Raw genomic sequence first — 16,186 nt, forward strand, 5'->3', positions numbered from 1 at the left:
AGCGCAGTGGGTTAGAGAATCCAGCGTTGCTGCAGCTGCAGCTCCGATTCAATCCCTGGCCCAGGAACTTCCATATGTATTTTAAATACATTAAAAATGTATTTAAAAAATTGTTTTTGGTCATATGCCCATGGCATGCAGAGCTTCCTGGACCAGGGATTGGACCCTAGCCACACTGTGACTCAGGCCACTGCCGTGACAACCCTGGATCCTTAACCCTTTGTGCCACAGGAGAACGCCTAGAATTTTTTAATGATAAATAGAGAAATTATTTATTGATCAAAAGCTCATGGGCTAGGGCGCACGTCAGTCTCAGCAGCAACATGTTACAGCCCTCAATGCATAACTTGGAAAACACGAATGATTAGTCATCAATCTCGTGATTGAAAGAATATTGAGGGGCTGTTAGGAACAGCTCTAAGCGAATACATGTGACACATTCCTGAAAAACACAAACTAGCAAAGCTCATCAAAGAGGTGGAGAACCCGTGAGACACTGTGGCTATTAAAGAAATGAAACAGTTAATTAAAACCTTCTCACGAGGAAAGTCGAAACAGCTGCTGAGCTTATGTTTCTTCGTTTTTGTCTTTTTAAGGCCGCACCCGTGGCACACGGAGGTTCCCAGGCTAGGGGTTGAATCGGAGCTGTAGCCGCCGGCCTGCGCCACAGCCACAGCCACGCCGGATCCTTCACCCACTGAGTGAGGCCAGGGATTGAACCCACATCCTCATGGATCCTAGTCAGGTTCGCTAACCTCTGAGCCACGACGGGAACTCCCGGTGAGCTTATGTCTATTGTAAGTTTTATTTTATTGAAGTATGGTTGATTTACAATGTTGGGCCAACTTCTGACCCCTCGCGGTACAGATTCAGGGGAGTTCCCGTCGCGGTGCAGTGGAAACGGATCTGACCAGGAACCATGAGGTTGAGGGTTCGATCCCTGGCCTCACTCAGGGTTCAGACCTGTACCCTCAAGGATACTAGTTGGCTTCATTATCGCTGAGCCACAGTGAGAACTCCCGTGCCGTATTTTAGATTCCATGTATACATGACATTGCATGTGTCTGTCTTTCTCTTTCTGACTGACTTAGTATGATAATATCTAGGTCCATCGGTGGGGCTGTGAATGGCATTATTTCGTTCTTTTTCATGCCTGCGTAGTATTCCATTTTGTGTGTTTGTGTGTGTGTGTGTATACTACACTTTCTTTATCCATTCACTGCTCCCATGTCTTGGCTGTTGTGAATAGTGCTGCAGTGAACATTGGGGTGCATGGATCTTCTTGAGTTATAATTTTTCCAGCATTATAGTTTTGTCCAGATCTATGCCCAGAAGTGTGATTGCTGGATCACATGGCAACTCTGTTTTTAGGTTAGTTTTGTTTTGTTTTTAACGGCTGCACCCATGGCATATAGACATTTCCAGGCTAAGGGTTGAGTCAGAGCTGTGGCTGCCAGCCTACGCCACAGCCACAGCCACGCCAGTTCCAATCCGCGTCAGCAACCTACACCACAGCTCACAGCAACGCCCGATCCTTCACCCGCTGAGCGAGGCCAGGGATCGAACCCACGTCCTCATGGATCCTAGTCAGGTTTGTTAACCTCTGAGCCACGACGGGAACTCCCTTTCATTTTATCAAGAGGAATGAAAGTACACAGACTTTCATAGCTGCTTTCTTTGTAAAATCCAAAGACTGCAGATAGCCTCGGAGTTCCCGTCGTGGCGCAGTGCTTAGCGAATCCGACTAGGAACCATGAGGTTGCGGGTTCGGTCCCTGCCCTTGCTCAGTGGGTTAAAGATCTGGCATTGCCGTGAGCTGTGGTGTTGGTCGCGGACACGGCTCAGACCCTGAGTTGCTGTGGCTGTGGAGTAGGCCAGCGGCTGGAGCTCTGATTCGACCCCTAGCCTGGGAACCTCCATATGCTGCGGGAGCGGCCCCAGAAAAGACAAAAACAAAAAACAAAAAACAACAACCAAAGACGGCAGATAACCTTAATGTCCACAGGAGGTGAGGGATGAGCCCACGGAGGTCTCCCCACGCACACGGCAGGATGGTCCCAGCCTGCGCTGGATCTCAGGGTGCTTGGGCTGCGCAAGGAAGCGGGACAAAACAAGGGCGCCTGCCGTGGCTCCTGCCTCTGGCAGGTCGAGTCTAGAAACCCTAGGAGCGAATCCGCCAGAGTCTCCAGCCTGTCGGTGGTGGTCTGAGGATGCGGAGGGCAGAGAAGGCCAGCAGGAAACTTTTGGGGGCCATGGGGAGTTTCGCCGTCCCGCCCGGGGTGACAGGTTCAGGGTGTGTCGTCTGCACACTCTGCTAAGATCGGGCCCTGCCACTGCGTGCAGCTCCTCACGTGTTAGGACGGACGAGAGGTCAGTGAACCGCTGAAACCTCTCGAGAGGTCCTTTTGCAACACTGGCTCTCGGCAAGGTCCCCCTGGAACCCAGCGGCTGTGACAGGCACGAGCTACAGGGAGGCCGCCCTGAGGCCCTCTGGTCAGCAGCCGGCCTCCCTTCGGCCCTTTCACGGGAGCCGTGTCCCAGCGTTGGTGGCCCTCGGCGGGGGAGGCCGAGGCCCGGGGCCCTGGGCTCCGGTGGAGCGAGGGCGGCTGCGGAGAAGCCCGGGGCCTGACCTGCTTCGGAGGAGGGGAGGCCGGGAACCGGCTGTGCCCAGCACAGCAGCTGGGTGACCTGCAGGTGGGGAGGCCAGACACAGGGGCGAGAAGTCCCAGCAAACCCTCCCCGGGGGGAGAGGGGACCCGATGGGGGCAAAGGGCATTGGAGAGTTGGGGGAGTGGCGCCAATTAGCCCTCTGCTCCCATGGAGGAGGCGACACGGCCTCGGGGGCCGGCTGAGGGGACAGGGGGCTGCAGGCTGTGTGGTGGCCGCAGCACGGACACCAGGGCAGAGGAGAGGCCAGAGGTGACGCTGCAACTGAGGCAGAGCGTGCTCTCGAAGGCGCAGCAGAAGCCAAGGTGCGGGCGTGGGGGAGCTGACGCGCAGACTGAGGGCTCGCTGGGCTCTAGGAACCCGCAGGCTGACCCCAGACACTTGGACCCTGGCTGTTACTGAAGTTCAGGGCAAAAGAGTCCCTTAGGCCTCGACGCGGGGCCAGCCCGTGGCCCCCAGAGGGCGGGGGATCGGGTCCACAGTTCCAGGGGGTAGAGCCGGGCAGCCTGCAGAGCGCAAGCTGCGGTTCAGGGCCAAAGGGGACCTCAGACCCCCTCCCACCGCCCAGCCTTTCTGGGAAAAATCACCCACAGATGAAAGCCGGGCAGGCGGAGGGGCTGGAGCGCAGGCTGCTCCAGGTCTGGGGCAGGGCCTCGGCCGCCGCCTCCCGGGAGGCCAGGTCGGGCCCTCTGGGTCCTGGACCCTGGAGGCCCCTCCAGCCCCTGGGGAGGTGACAGGGTGGGGGGACCGGGCTGTCCTGAAGCAGAATCCAGACCAGAGCTCAGCATTTAGAAACACGATGGAGGCTGAACCTCAGCAACAAAGATGCACAAAACTCAGTGCTCAGTGCTCAGCCCTTGACCATGTAAAGCCGTGAGGACAGCCCCCCAGGCTGGCCGTGTCCAGGGTCTCACAGCGGGGCAGGAAGAGGGCGGGAGCCCCGATCCTGTGGGCCCCGAGAAGGGGTCCTGCTGGCCGCAGAGCAGGGGTCTGAGCGCCAGGGAGAGACTCCTAGGTTGTAGCACCAGCAGGCCGGCAACTCGGCCAGGAGGCCCAGGCGCCGGGAAGGCTGCTGTACAGGCCCCAGTGACACGGAGGGCGGTGTGGGAGCCACGCTCAGAGCAGCCCCCGAGGCGCCGCTGTGTGGGGCGCCCCTTTGCTTGGTTGGCAGCGAGGAGGTCGGGGAGAGGCTGGTGTCGGGGAAGGAGGGACACAGGACGGGCGCCTCCACTTCCACGGTGTTTCCACCATCTTTCGGGAACGCGCGTCTCTCGCGGAAGATGCTTCCTGCGACGGGAGTTTCCTCCACCTCACTTCTGGTTTCTTGTTTTCTGTTAAACTCGAGCACCGTGGGAAGGATCCCAAGACCTGGGGGCGGTTTTTCCAGGGAGGAGTCAGGGTCTGGGTCTGGCTGGAAGGAGAGGAACCGCCCCAGGAAAACTCCGCCGTGTGTGAATTTGTGTTGTGGTGCGCGGCTTACTTACAACAGCTGCTTATAGGAGCTCCCTGGCGGCCCAGTGGGTTAAGGATCAGGTGTTGTCACTGCCCTGGCTCAGGTTACAACTGTGGCTCGGGAGGGATCCCTGGCCTGGGAACTTCCACATGCCGTGGGCACAGCCCCCAATCCGCCCCCCCCCCCCCCCGCCCCCCGCAAACAGCCTATAAACAGAGTGACCAGCAGCAGTAACACAAGAGTGAGGCAATGCAGCTGTGGTTGGCTGAGCCACGTCCCCGTTGGCTGCCACTGGCCGGTCCCTCCCCAGGCGGCCCATCCCTCCCCAGACAGCCCGCCCCACCTGCTCCGTCCGGCCCTCTGCTCCTTTGGGCTGATTTCAAGATTTGAGCCTCGTCGTTGCCGTCTGCCCCAAATGCCAGCAACCTCGTTTCAAGACCCTCGTTCCATGAAGGGCAGGTTCGGAGGACGGGGGCCTCACGGGCACTTGTGAAGAGTGTGTGTGTCCCAAAGACGTCCTCGTGTCCCCAAGTCCCAGCGCAGCAGCCTGGCTCTGGCTGCTGTGGGCTCTACACGCGCGGCTCCCATGTGCCTCCCTTACTATGCTCGGGGCGTCGACCCAACTCTCAAAGTCAGACACACCGTCCCGTCCATGCAAAGTGTGTGATGATGCAACACTTTTATGGAAAGTTGTAAATGACCCGGTCCTCACAAGCGCTTTTCTTTCCGTGTCCCCCGCACCTGCCCTGGCTGCCGAGACGCAGACGGACGTGGCGGGGTCGTCGTCTTTGTTTTGCTCTCTCTCTGTCCACTGTCCTGTGCCGCCTCACAGCCCTGCGTGTCACCCTGGCACAGGGTTGTGCTCACCTCTCTGTCGCTCCCGACTCAGCGCGCTGCCGCGGGAGGGGAGCGCACAGCGTCCGGGATGCAGTCCCTGAGCAAGAAGCGGCTGTCGCTGAAGCGCAAGGACCGGTTTCCATCAGCGGTGGGCTCGCGGTGGGGACACCTGCAGCGGGAACAGACCTCGGGCGGGGTTTGTGCGGTGGCGACTGGGATTTTAAGGTGAGAATGCAGAGGGGGGGCGGGTGAGAGGTCGGTGGAGTCAGGCAGGCAGGGGCCGTGCCACGAGACCCCCCGACGGGCTTGCCGATAGTGCTCATCCAGGGTCAGCCTCGTCCCCATGGAGGCCCAGGGACTGGCTGGGCTTCCCTCGGGCTGAGCCCAGAAGGGCCTTGAGCTGCTGCATGTCTTTCCGGACCTGACGTGGAGCAGCCTCAGAGGAGCCTGGCTGAGCTTTGGTCACCACGTGCCACACAACCGTCCATTTAAAGGGTACAGGGCTTTTCACTGTGTTCACAGCGCTGGGCAACCGTCACCCAAGTCCACTGGGAACATTTCCTTGACTCCACGAAGAAACCTGGCCCCTGAGGCCGCCCCCGCCATGGACTCGCCTGCTCAGTATCCTTCACCCCAGGGGCCGGTCAGAACAGGCCGTGCCCTCCCGTCACCTGTCCCGCTCAGCGTCACCTACGAGAGGTGCGCCTGGGTGGTGGCCTGTGTTGGCGCCTCGCCCTTTACCTGGCCCACCAGGACTGCACCACAGACACACCACAACCGACCCGCCAGCCATCAGGTGCGGGACGTGTGGGTTGTTTCCCCCTTTTGGTCGTTAGGAGTAAGGCTGCCCTGCATTTGGGTGTTTCTCACCCTGCAGCAATGGGCCCAAAATTGGCCAATACCGGCTGCTTCCCTAATTGCTGCCCTGCTGCCAGCTCAGGACCAACCAGAAAAAGCCCAGTGTGCTCCCTGACCCACCAGCCGCTTGCAGCATCCCCAGCCCACAGCCCTGCTCAGGGGACAGGGGGCCCCTTTCTCTAGGAAGCCGCCCCCTCGCCTGCCTGCCTTCGAGTCTCTGCCAGCGTGATGGGGCTGCCTCCCAGCTAGAGCAGAGCCCCAGCCCCTGCCCGCACTCGCTCGGCTCCTTCGTTTCCATGTTTTGTTTGCAGGTGTGGGAGGGGCCATGCTCTGCACGCGGGTGTCCAGTCGTCCAAAGCCATTTGCCAAAACAGCCAGGCGCCCCTGTGGGGACTTCTTGACCATAGATACCCACCGTGTAACTGCTTTATTTTTGCTTTTTAGGGCCACATCAGACCCTTGGCACGTGGAGGTTCCCAGACTAGGGCTCCAATTGGAGCTATGGCTGCTGGCCTACACCACAGCCACGGTGACATGGCATCCAAGCCAATTCTGCGACCACCACAGCCCACCGCAACGCAGGATCCTTAACCCACCCAGCAAGGCCAGGGATCGAACCTGTGTCCTCGCGGATACCCGTCAGGTTTGTTACTGCTGCGCCACAAGGGCAACTCCCCACCGTGTGACTCTTCATGAATTACGGTCTTTATTTCAGGAGGACAAGCTGGGACTGAGTCATGAAAGGGGCGCCAGCTCCCCGCTCACGTGGGAAACCCGCCCCTCCCTGCGGCCAGGCGACCTGGGCCGGGCCCGTGTTCTGCTCACCTTTGCCGGCTGGTCCTGCCGGCCTCGTCTCCCTGTGTCCCTGTCCAGGAAGCTTTGGCCTCCTGGGCGGCTGGGCTTTGCCCATAGGCCTCCCCCTGGGCCTGGAAACCTGGCCTCCCTTCACCGCCCTCGCCCCCCTCCCCTCCTTCAGGGATGCTGGCCCATGAAGCGCCGCCGCATGAACTGGGCGGGCTGGGAGGAGACGGGGGCACTTTCGCAGGGAAGGAAAGCGGACTGTTGCCCCAAATCAAGCAGCTCCGAGGACCAAGAACGGCTCCCGGGCCTGCGCTCCTCCCGCTTCAACGGCCCGACCAGGGATCCAGCCCGGGCGCTGCAGCGCCCCCTGCCGGCCCCGGGACCCAGGACGCCTGCCTCTGTCTCCAGCCAACAGCTGCTTCACGGCTCAGACACAGCAGGCACCGCCGGGGACCGTCGCCCACAAATGTGACTCTAACCCAGATCTATCCGCGGAGAAAGGGCAGGGATGGAGAGGTGAGCAGGAGCCGGGCTCCAACCAAAGCCAACTTCTTAAGAGGCAACCTGGGGAAACCGGTGACAGAATGGGTCAGGTAACAAATACTTTTAGTCGTGTTACAACTTTTTAAAAGACCACTCTTGGTGGTTGTGCCTGAGTATTTACCACTGGCTCCCAAATAACTCCGTGGCAGGGAAGCATCTGCAGGACGTGAACCCCGAGATCCCCCTTGGGGCGGGGGGGTGGGTGGGTGGGTACGTGGGTGCAGTCTGCTGTTTTGCAGAAATAACAGCTTTGCTGCGATACAGTGGTTTTCAGGTTATAGGGCTATGCAACCATCACCATGGCCTGAGAACCCTGTATTTTTCATCTGCTCGAAATGCTCCCACGAGCCTCGGGTCCACGACGACGGTACCGGATCACTGGCGTCTGAACGACTTCCCAGAAGACCTGTCCTGCCCCGACTGGGGGATGAGCACTTGTCCTGGGACACTGTAAGGCCTCAGGGTGGCCCCCACACCAGCTCCCAGCCAGGGTCTCCCAGCCCCCTTTTGGCTTACTGGACAGTGGGCCTGTCTCCAAACGCCCAGGGTGCTGACTCAAGGGGCACCTCCAGGAGGCCAGCCTGCCCTGGGGGGCCCATGGTGGCCTGGATCAGGCCCACCCTTCTGCCTGTACCCCTGCTCTCCTCTGCTCTTCTGCCCCCAGGCCACCCCAGGAATCCAGCCGGGGCTTTCTCCCCCGCTGGCGGTGAGGCTGCCCGCAGCCCCGTTAGCATTGGGCGCAGAAACCAGGCTTGGCAGGCCCCCAACCTTTATTAACCCCCTGGCAGGGCGACGGGGCCCTGCTGGCCACCTGCTGGGAGGAGGGGGAGGGGGCACGGTGCCCAGGTGACCTCAGCAGGCTGTTTTGGTGGCAGAACCTAGGTGGTGGCACTTTGGCTGATCAGCTGCTGGGGGCCTGACAGGTGACTGCTGTGCAGATGGCCACCCCTGCGGTGCTGCCACTCCTGCCCAGGGAGCCACGCACGGACACCGCTCACTCCCTGAGGACAGCAGCAGCCTTCCAGCACCAAAAGGTTTTGGTAAGTGTTAGAGCAACTGGGGGAGGGGTGGCCAGGGCTCCTGAAACCCGGAGCTCCCTCCCGGGTGCTCATTCTGCACTGGTCTGGGAGCTGTGGGGCCCCGCCACCCCGGATAACCTCATAAAGCTATGGTCCCTCTCCTAGGGTGAAAGAGCGTGTGCACATGTTTGGCGAGTGAAGCTGGGGGACCCCCTCTCCTGCCACCCACGTCTGCAGCGGAAGCTGCTGGAAGACCCTGCAGGAGCTGGGCTTCCTGAGAGGAAGAGATTCGGGGGCTTGGAGAAGAGGCAGGGCCCAGACCCTCCCCAGCTCCAGGGTTCACTGCCTACTTGGGGACAAAGAAACCCCTGGATGTGGCACCCCCCCTCCACCCCCGCCTCAGAGGGGTCACTGTGCAGAGAAGCAGCTGCTGGATGCCAGGTAGGCAGCGGGAGGAGGTGAAGCTGGCAGCTCGGGAAGGGTGGATGGTCTCCGGACCCCCAGGCAGGCGGGGGTGAGGCCCGGCGCTGGGGGGAGGGGCCGGGGCGCGGCGGCAGGGGCGGGGCTCAGGCCGAGCTTGGCCGCCCCCTCCTGGACGCCGGAAGAAACTGCGGGGGGGGGGGCGCTGGGCGTGACCCGGCCGCTCGGAGGCCACATCAGGACGGCACCTTGATGCCAAAGTGTTTGCGAAGCTGTTCCAGAAACACGAAGGTGAGCACGGTGTGGGGCATGAGGCGGATGCCGGCTGGCACGAGGCCCTGAGGGAGACGGGGTGGGGGGGTGAGAGGAGCCCTGGAGGGACCCCCGCCCCGCCCCCAGCCCCCGCCGAACCTTGTAAAAGGCCAAGGGCCCGAGCTTGGCCGTCTCCATGGCGCAGTGCAGGACCCCCTGCGGAAGACGCGAAGCGACACGAGAGCTGGACCCCTGCCCCTGCGGAGGGACGGCGGCCCACCCCGCCCAGGGAAGGTCACAGGGAAACCCCCGTGGCCGAGCTGGGGGCACAAGGGTTGAGGGCTGCCCTGGCTGCTCCCTGGCCACACCCAGGGCCAGGCTGCCCGACCCGGCCCCATGAGGACACAGGAGACGCCCAGTGTGACTGGTGGAGCTCCCCGCAGGGCAGGGCAGGGCAGGGTGGGGTTTCCCTGAGCAAGGCGACCAACCCGGCGCGCGCCTGGTAACGGGGTGTGTGGCAAAATCTGATTTAAAAGCACACAGGGCCCAGAGGGACAGCCACAGGGAGGGTGGCCTCGCCGGGCCGCTCACCTGGTACTCGCCCTTGGCGTTCATCAGGCGGGTCTTGAGCACGTCCAGGGGCTGGCAGAGGACCGTGGCGCATCCACCCTGGGGGGCGGGCCGTTACCAAGAGCCGCTGGGCACCCCACCCCCCTCCCCAGGCCCCCGGGGCCACGGGGCTCAGCGGGGACCGTCCCGGCCCAGGCTCTGGGGGACCCGCGGGGCCTCCAGAAGACTCGCCAAAGCCTGCCGCCGCTCTGAGCCCTGGCCGCCCCTCAGGGGCACCCCGCCACTCACCGCGATGAAGCTGGCAATGAAGTGAGTGAAGATGCCATCAGACAGGTGCCCCGTGCTGAGGACCAGCTGCTTGGCCTGGTCATAGCAGGACAGCTGTGGCAGGGCACAAAGGTCAGGGCAGGAGGGAGAGCCCCCAGCTCGGGGGAAGCGGCCCACACCCACACCGCCGGCTGGACAGAGGCCAAACCACCTGCTCTGCGGGTCTCCTACGGTCACCACACCTGGGGGGGGGGGAACCGACGAGGCCCCGCCCCGCCTGCATTCCTGTGGGAACTCTCGGAGGGCTGAGGCCAGACCCCCCCCCCATCCTGCCCGAGAGCCCCTCCCCAAGGAGAAGGCGCACCTGGCCCACGGTGACCAGCATCCCTCGACTGGACGCCATGGTCGCGCCCGAGAACAGCTTCTTCAGACCCTCTGCCGCAGGAAGGGGAGACGTCAGGGGCCCGACCCCGGCCCCGGCCCCGCGCCCGCGCCAAGGGCCTCCCCTCTCACCTTCGCGGGCCACGCGGTACAGGCCGTCCAGGGCGTGGGCGTAGCTGTCAGGACACACAGCGGCCGTAAGTGGCCTCCTGGCCCTTCCTGGGCCAGGAGGCACTAGGGGCGCCACAGGGGCCAGATGGAGGTGCCCTTTCTGTGAACACAGAGCCTGTGGACCCCGAGTGCCCCCGGCAAGCCCCTCCCTGCGGGCTGCCTGCTCTGAGGCTGTCCTTCCGGAGGGCGGGAGGAGGGGACGCGGGACAGGGAGGGTCGCCTGCAGATGCTGTCTCCTGAACTGACGCCTGGGCCAACGGCAGCGTCAGGCCATAAACAGCACTTTGGAACCCATGCAAGATGGTGTCTCTGTCTTAAAAAGAAAAACCAGGGAGTCCCCGTCGTGGCGCAGTGGTTAACGAATCCGACTAGGAACCATGAGGTTGCGGGTTCGGTCCCTGCCCTTGCTCAGTGGGTTAACGATCCGGCGTTGCCGTGAGCTGTGGTGTAGGTTGCAGACGCGGCTCGGATCCCGCGTTGCTGTGGCTCTGGCGTAGGCCGGTGGCTACAGCTCCGATTCAACCCCTAGCCTGGGAACCTCCATATGCCTCGGGAGCGGCCCAAGAAATAGCAACAACAACAAAAAAGACAAAAGACAAAAAAAAAAAAAAGAAAAACCACCGCCCAAACTCAAACTTCCAAAGCTCCCTCCGTGTGACCAGGCCCACGTGCAAGACGAGCAGAGCGTGACTGCCCCCCCCCCCCCATCCAGGCCCCCCCCCCCCCACAGGATCCTCCCACAGGGGAACCGGAGGTCCTGGAAGCCCCCAGGATTCTGGAATGGATGTGCACAGCGTATATTTCCAAAGCCATCAGCTGCCCCACCTGCTCGTGCCCGACAGGCCGGGTGGCCCGCTGGAGTCCCTGCTGGAACTGCTGGGGGTCTTCCTGCCTGGCCCTGACACCCCCGGGGCCGCCCCAAAGGTGCAGCCTGCTTACTCACTTGCGGCGCTGATCCAAGGGCAGCTTCATGTCATTCTGCATCCTGAAACAAGCGGGGTGCAGGCTCAGACCCCGGCGGGCATGGGGGCCTCCTGAGAATGAGCAGCGGGCCCCGCCCAGGGCTCCCCGCCCCCGTGCCTGGGACCTCAAGGTCCGATTGGCTTGTTCCAGGTTGAACGTGCCGTGACCCCGTGAGCAGGCTTGGTCCCATCAGGGGACAGCCAGATCCTGGCCCCAGGGGCCACACTGACCTGACATTGACCATGTCCGCAGGAGTCCCCACGAAGCCACCAATGCACCCTGGCAACAACCAACATATCACCACGCATAATGCTTGCCCCTCCGCCAGCCCCGCCCCCCCACGGGCCACTCACCGCTGATGGAGCCCAGCAAGACCTTCTTGTAGAAGGGCAGGGGGCCCTGGCTGCCCTTGGCCACCTGGTCCCGCACGGTCTCGTAGATGGCAAAGCGAGTCAGGGAGTAGGTCATCTGCGGAGAAGGCACCCAGCTCAGAGGACATGCTGGCACCACGTGGACCCCTGGGACACCCAGGGACCTTCCGAAGGCCACATGGCCAGCAAGCCGCTGAGCCAATTCACAAACCCGGGGCTGCTGAGCCAGGCCCTGCACCCTCCCCTCCCCGCCCTGGGCCTCAGTGTCCCCATTTGTAGGGGGCGGTGGTCCCAGGCTGGCCCTCCCGTGTGAAGCAGCAGCCCCGCCAGGCCACACACCACGCCCTGCACCCTCCCCGGGGGCTGCTAGCTCCCTGCGCCTTGTGGCCCCTCCTTAAAAAAAAAGCGGAGAGTCGCTTCTGTGCCCACCGGGCACCCGCAGTGGGTGGGGTGGGGTGGGCAGGGCAGTGACCCCAGGGATCCCCGGCTGATGAGTCCCAGTGCCCACAACCCCGGGAGGTGGGGAGCCCCCCCAGAGGCACCTGTCTGCATAGGGAGGCGCTCAGGCCGTTGTAGAGCGCCAGAAGGCCGTCAGAGCGCACCACCCGCAGCGCCATGCCCGTCATGCGCAGCCTCACCTCCTGCTGCGTCTGCAGGTGCACCTGTGGGGAAGGGGGCGTACCTGCTCAGAGCAGTACCCCACCGAGAGCCCGCCTGGCCCAGCTCTGCGCTGAGTGCCCTTACACCCTCACGCCGAGCCTGTGGGCCAAGGGCCACCAGTGGCCCCGCTGAGACAGCAAACAGGCTCCTGCGGACTCTGTGCCCAGGCCTGGCACCAACCTTTCCAGGCCACCGTCTCACAAGAGACAACGTGAGCTCAGTCACACCTGCCCTGGGCCCTTTGGCTGAGGATGCGGGCGACTGCCGAGCCCTCTCTGTAGCCATGCCCCCCTCTCGAGAAGGACAGAGCGGCGGGGACTCCGAGACGCCCTGAGGAGACACGGAGAGCGGGGGCGCAGAGGGGAAAGGGCACCGGGGAGCTGGTGCCTGCACACGGCGCTCTCCCGACCAGCCGTGCCTGGGCAGGCTCCTGACTCTGCTGCTTCCACTCCTCAGGGCTGGGGGACAGGGTGGCCCCCCGGGCAGCAGCCCCGTCCAGGCAGGAGGCCACTGTGAGCCAAGACGGTGAGCAAAGGGCAAGACCAAACAGCTTTAAAATTCTTGCTCCAAAGACATTGCTGAGAAGCAAAAACACTGGCCAGGCCTCCCCAGAGGCCTCCGTGGCTGCCGGCTGCACCCCCGCATGAGCCACGTGCTCCCCAGGCCAAAGGCCGGGACATTCCTGTGGCCACTTAGGCCACCCACTGCCCGCAGGCCACGGTCCACCACACAACAGCACCTGGGGGTGGGGTAAAAGGCAGTGACGCCCAAAGGACCCAGGGACAATGGACGAGGGACTCTAGGCTGGCCGGGAGCCAGGCAGACAGTGAGCCTGACCCTCCGGGGGGCCCTGACCTTCCAGGGTGGGGGCCCAGAGACCTGGCTGGCATCTTTCCAGAAAGCACAACAAAACCAACCCTAAACCACCTCTGCCCAAGGGCCCCGCCAGACCGCTTCACAAGCCGGGCGCCACCAGGAGCCGCACAGGCTCGCCCAGGCGAGCCAGGTCTTGGATGCCAAGGGACTCCCAGCTGCAGCGCCGCCCCCAACATCTGCTAATCCTGCCTCTCCTGGTGGCAAGGCTGAAACTTGAGGGACGGCACTGCGTCAGCCCAGGACACAGGTGCCATTCCTTCCAGAGGGCCAGCGTGGGGCACAGGCTGCTCTGGGTGGGGACAGGTAGGGGGTGGCCAGGTGGCTGCCCTGGCCCAGAGGCTCCACAAGCCCACAGCCCAGGCTCCCTGGAGCTGGGTCCCGCGACCAAAATATGCTTTGAGCCTCTGGCCCGACTCCTGCTGCTTGTGCCGAGAAAGGGGCAAAAAGCAATCCTCCCGCGGCCGGCCTGCCCTCCGAGACGACGAGGCTCCGTCTTCCTCTTAAAATGCCCCATGAGCATTTTCCACAAAGACAGACAGCAAGGGAGGAACTGCTGGGGGAACTGCTGGCCCTCATTAGGCGGGAGCTGCACCCAGGTGGGACCAAGGCTTTCAAGTGCTCACCCACCCCCAGAAGAAAGCGGCCCAGCGCCGGAGGGTCAGCCCACGCCCCTCCTCGTCGCCCTCCGTGTGTGCGCGGGACCCCTAGGCAGAGGAGGCGCGAGGTCCTGGGGCGACGGGGCGGGGGGGCGGGCGCGTGCGGAGCCTGGGCATGATCCTAGGTGCCCGCAGCTGCGCTCCCAGAGAACCGCCCCCTCAACGCGTCGCTCAGCAGAACGAAGGCCTCCAAAGTACTGGGGGAGGGGGGCCAGAGAGACCAAGGGACTAGCCCAAGGTCATCAGGTAGCATAGCGGGGGCCCCGGGGCACCTCCGCCGGGCGTTTCACGCAGGGCCTCCCGGAGCGACGGCCCGGCCCTCCGCCCTCGCCGCGCTCACCTTGAGCAGGTCCAGTGGGTGCGTGCAGCAGGCGGCGCCGCAGGACGCCAGTCCGCCGAAGTACCAGCGCGACACGCGCGCCTCGGCCGCCATGGCCCGAACGCCCCCGCCGCCGCCGCGGAGGAGTGCAGACGCTCGGCCCGGACCCCGACGCGAGAAGCCCGGACGCCGCCTTGCCCCCGCTCCGCCCCGGACGGACTCAACCCGGCCCGGCCCAGCCCGGTCCGCGCAGCCGCCCGCCGCCCGTTTAAAGCACAGCCGACCGCCCGCCCCCGGCGCAGCCAATGCGCCCGCGCGGCCGGGGGGCGGGAGCCGGGGGCGGGGCCAGGGAGACCCCGCCCCGAGACGGGGGCGGGCCCCGCGCCTTAAAGCGGCCGCGGCCCGGCAGGCCGGACGGGGTGGGGAGGGCCTCGCAGGGCCTCCGCGGGGGCTTCCGCGGGCGGGGGCCGCGCGGACTGCAGGAAGCCTGCGGATGAGCCTGCCCCGCTCGCTCCAGGATCCTGCGTCCGGCCCCAACCTACTCCCGCAGCCCGCGGGCCACCCCGGCGCCTAGGGCACGTCGGCGAAGGTCAAGGCCTGAGTGGCCCGGGCGCTCGGCCTGCCCCCACCCCTCCGGGGGGCTGGCCTCCAGCAAGCGCCCCGCCCCTGAACTTGCACCTGGTGATCTCGGCGCAGCCCGGCAGGCCCCGGGGGCCCGCCCCGGGATACGCGGAACTGCTGGAGGCAGGAAACCTCCCAGGGAACCGCCTGCAGACAGCACGAGAACGGGGGCGGGGGCGAAGGCTGCGCCGAGACCGGCCGCCGCGCCCCCCGCCCTCCCGGAACTCGCAGCCAAGTCCAGCCTCGGGCCCGCTCTGACGAGACGGCCCCAGGCAGCCACCCTGAGGCGGCCCGGGCTGCGGGGAGGCGGCTGTCAGCCAACTGCCTGTCGGCTCCCGGCCCCTGCAGGAGCCGCGCACCCCCAGCAAACCGGAAGTGCAGGTGTGCTGCCGGCCCAAAGGCACACCTGCCGGGCCGTGGAACCCAGGGCCACCGGAGGGCGGGGCCGCACGGATCGCTGAAGAAGGGGAACTGGAGCGCCCTGCTCCAGGCCAGGACCTGCGTCCTGCAGGACGAGCTCGGCCACTGCAGCCTTCGCCCCAACGGAGAAGGGGAGGGGACCGGGGAAACAACTGGTCCCCTGGGCCGACGCACCGCCAAGTCCAGCCTGGCCCCTGAGCACCCAGGGGTCTCTAAGTGTCGTTGGCAGACCCCACCTTCCCTCTAAGGCAGCCTCTAGATTCTACAGAGACAAGCCCAGGACTCTGACCCCTAAGGTCATCAGCTGGGGGCGTGAACAGAGGTTGCTGAGATTTCCAGCCCAGAAAGGCCAGGGCGGGGCCAGGGGCAGTCGGCCAGGCCCGTGGGTGCTTAGGGAGAGGAGTGCGGGACCGAGAAAAAGGGCCCACAGCAGTCTGGGGCTGAAGGGAGAGGGTGGGAGACCCTCACCGAAGCACCACGAGGAAATGTGAAAATATCCCCAAACAGCTCAACACACCCAGACAGCAGAGCGAACAAACTCAACTGTTAGGGTGCGGGAGGGGTGGCCTCCGAGCCCGCGGCCGGCACACACCCTGCTTCCCACTGTCACGTTCAGTCTGTGAGCAGGCCGGCTCCTGACCGGAGCAAAGCGGCTTAGCGGAGGGGACTGCAGCCTTGAGCCCTGGGGTCTCCGCGACTGCCCAGACAGCAGGGGTCCAGGCCAGGATGCCAGGGCTGGCTTCTCACCAGAAGGAACCTGCCCCAAGTTGGGGGGGGGGCAGGACGGGGAGCGGAGAAGAAAGCTTGGAAAATGGGAAATGCCCAAGACTGGAACACGCTTTTTTAGGAAAAGGTAGGTTTTGCAAATTATACATCAAGAAACTCCAAAAGACCTCAGCCAAATTCTTAAGTGGATCCTAGACTCGTGCAGAAGAGCGAGGGGGTGGGGTGGGCAGGCGAGGGGCTCACGGCGCCGCCAGGCCCGCACTCTGCAGGACCTGGTGTCTTCAGCAGCGTTTACGTTTCCTCTTGGTGCCCGAGCAGAGGCAAGCAGTGTGGGT

At 64.0% G+C, this 16,186-nt stretch overlaps 1 protein-coding gene across 3 annotated transcripts; it reads right to left on the minus strand.

Annotated features, from left to right (window-relative positions):
• Window positions 1-6,498: 6,498 nt before the first annotated feature.
• On the minus strand, window positions 6,499-14,316 carry SLC25A10 (solute carrier family 25 member 10). 3 transcript variants are annotated; one of them, XM_047757149.1, is made up of 11 exons: window positions 14,106-14,316; window positions 12,116-12,235; window positions 11,556-11,670; window positions 11,433-11,481; window positions 11,183-11,224; window positions 10,201-10,244; window positions 10,052-10,122; window positions 9,709-9,801; window positions 9,442-9,519; window positions 9,010-9,108; window positions 7,912-8,936 (listed from the first exon to the last, which is right to left on the minus strand). In XM_047757149.1, the coding sequence occupies exons 1-11, from the start codon at window positions 14,196-14,198 to the stop codon at window positions 8,835-8,837; spliced, it is 906 nt and encodes a 301-aa protein (XP_047613105.1). In that variant the 5' UTR covers window positions 14,199-14,316; the 3' UTR covers window positions 7,912-8,834. The 3 variants fall into 3 exon arrangements, with proteins under 3 accessions (XP_047613107.1, XP_047613105.1, XP_047613106.1); XM_047757150.1 differs by having other exon boundaries at window positions 9,010-9,066; window positions 14,106-14,313; XM_047757151.1 differs by lacking the exons at window positions 7,912-8,936; window positions 9,010-9,108 and adding an exon at window positions 6,499-7,180 and having other exon boundaries at window positions 14,106-14,315.
• Between the last annotated feature and the right edge of the window lie 1,870 nt (window positions 14,317-16,186).

The sequence above is a fragment of the Phacochoerus africanus genome, chromosome 14 (genome assembly GCF_016906955.1).
Source record: "Phacochoerus africanus isolate WHEZ1 chromosome 14, ROS_Pafr_v1, whole genome shotgun sequence".
Classification (NCBI taxonomy): domain Eukaryota; kingdom Metazoa; phylum Chordata; class Mammalia; order Artiodactyla; family Suidae; genus Phacochoerus; species Phacochoerus africanus.

What these genes read in the sequence shown, in the direction of transcription:
- SLC25A10 (XM_047757149.1), bottom strand. Translation starts at nt 14,198, where the DNA reads ATGGCGGCCGAGGCGCGCGTGTCGCGCTGGTACTTCGGCGGACTGGCG. An exon ending in CCCTTGGATCAGCGCCGCAA is followed by an intron (nt 10,245 to 11,182) that starts GTGAGTAAGCAG and finishes GTGTCCTGACAG; the next exon opens with CTACGCCCACGCCCTGGACG. An exon ending in GTACCGCGTGGCCCGCGAAG is followed by an intron (nt 10,123 to 10,200) that starts GTGAGAGGGGAG and finishes TTCCTGCGGCAG; the next exon opens with AGGGTCTGAAGAAGCTGTTC.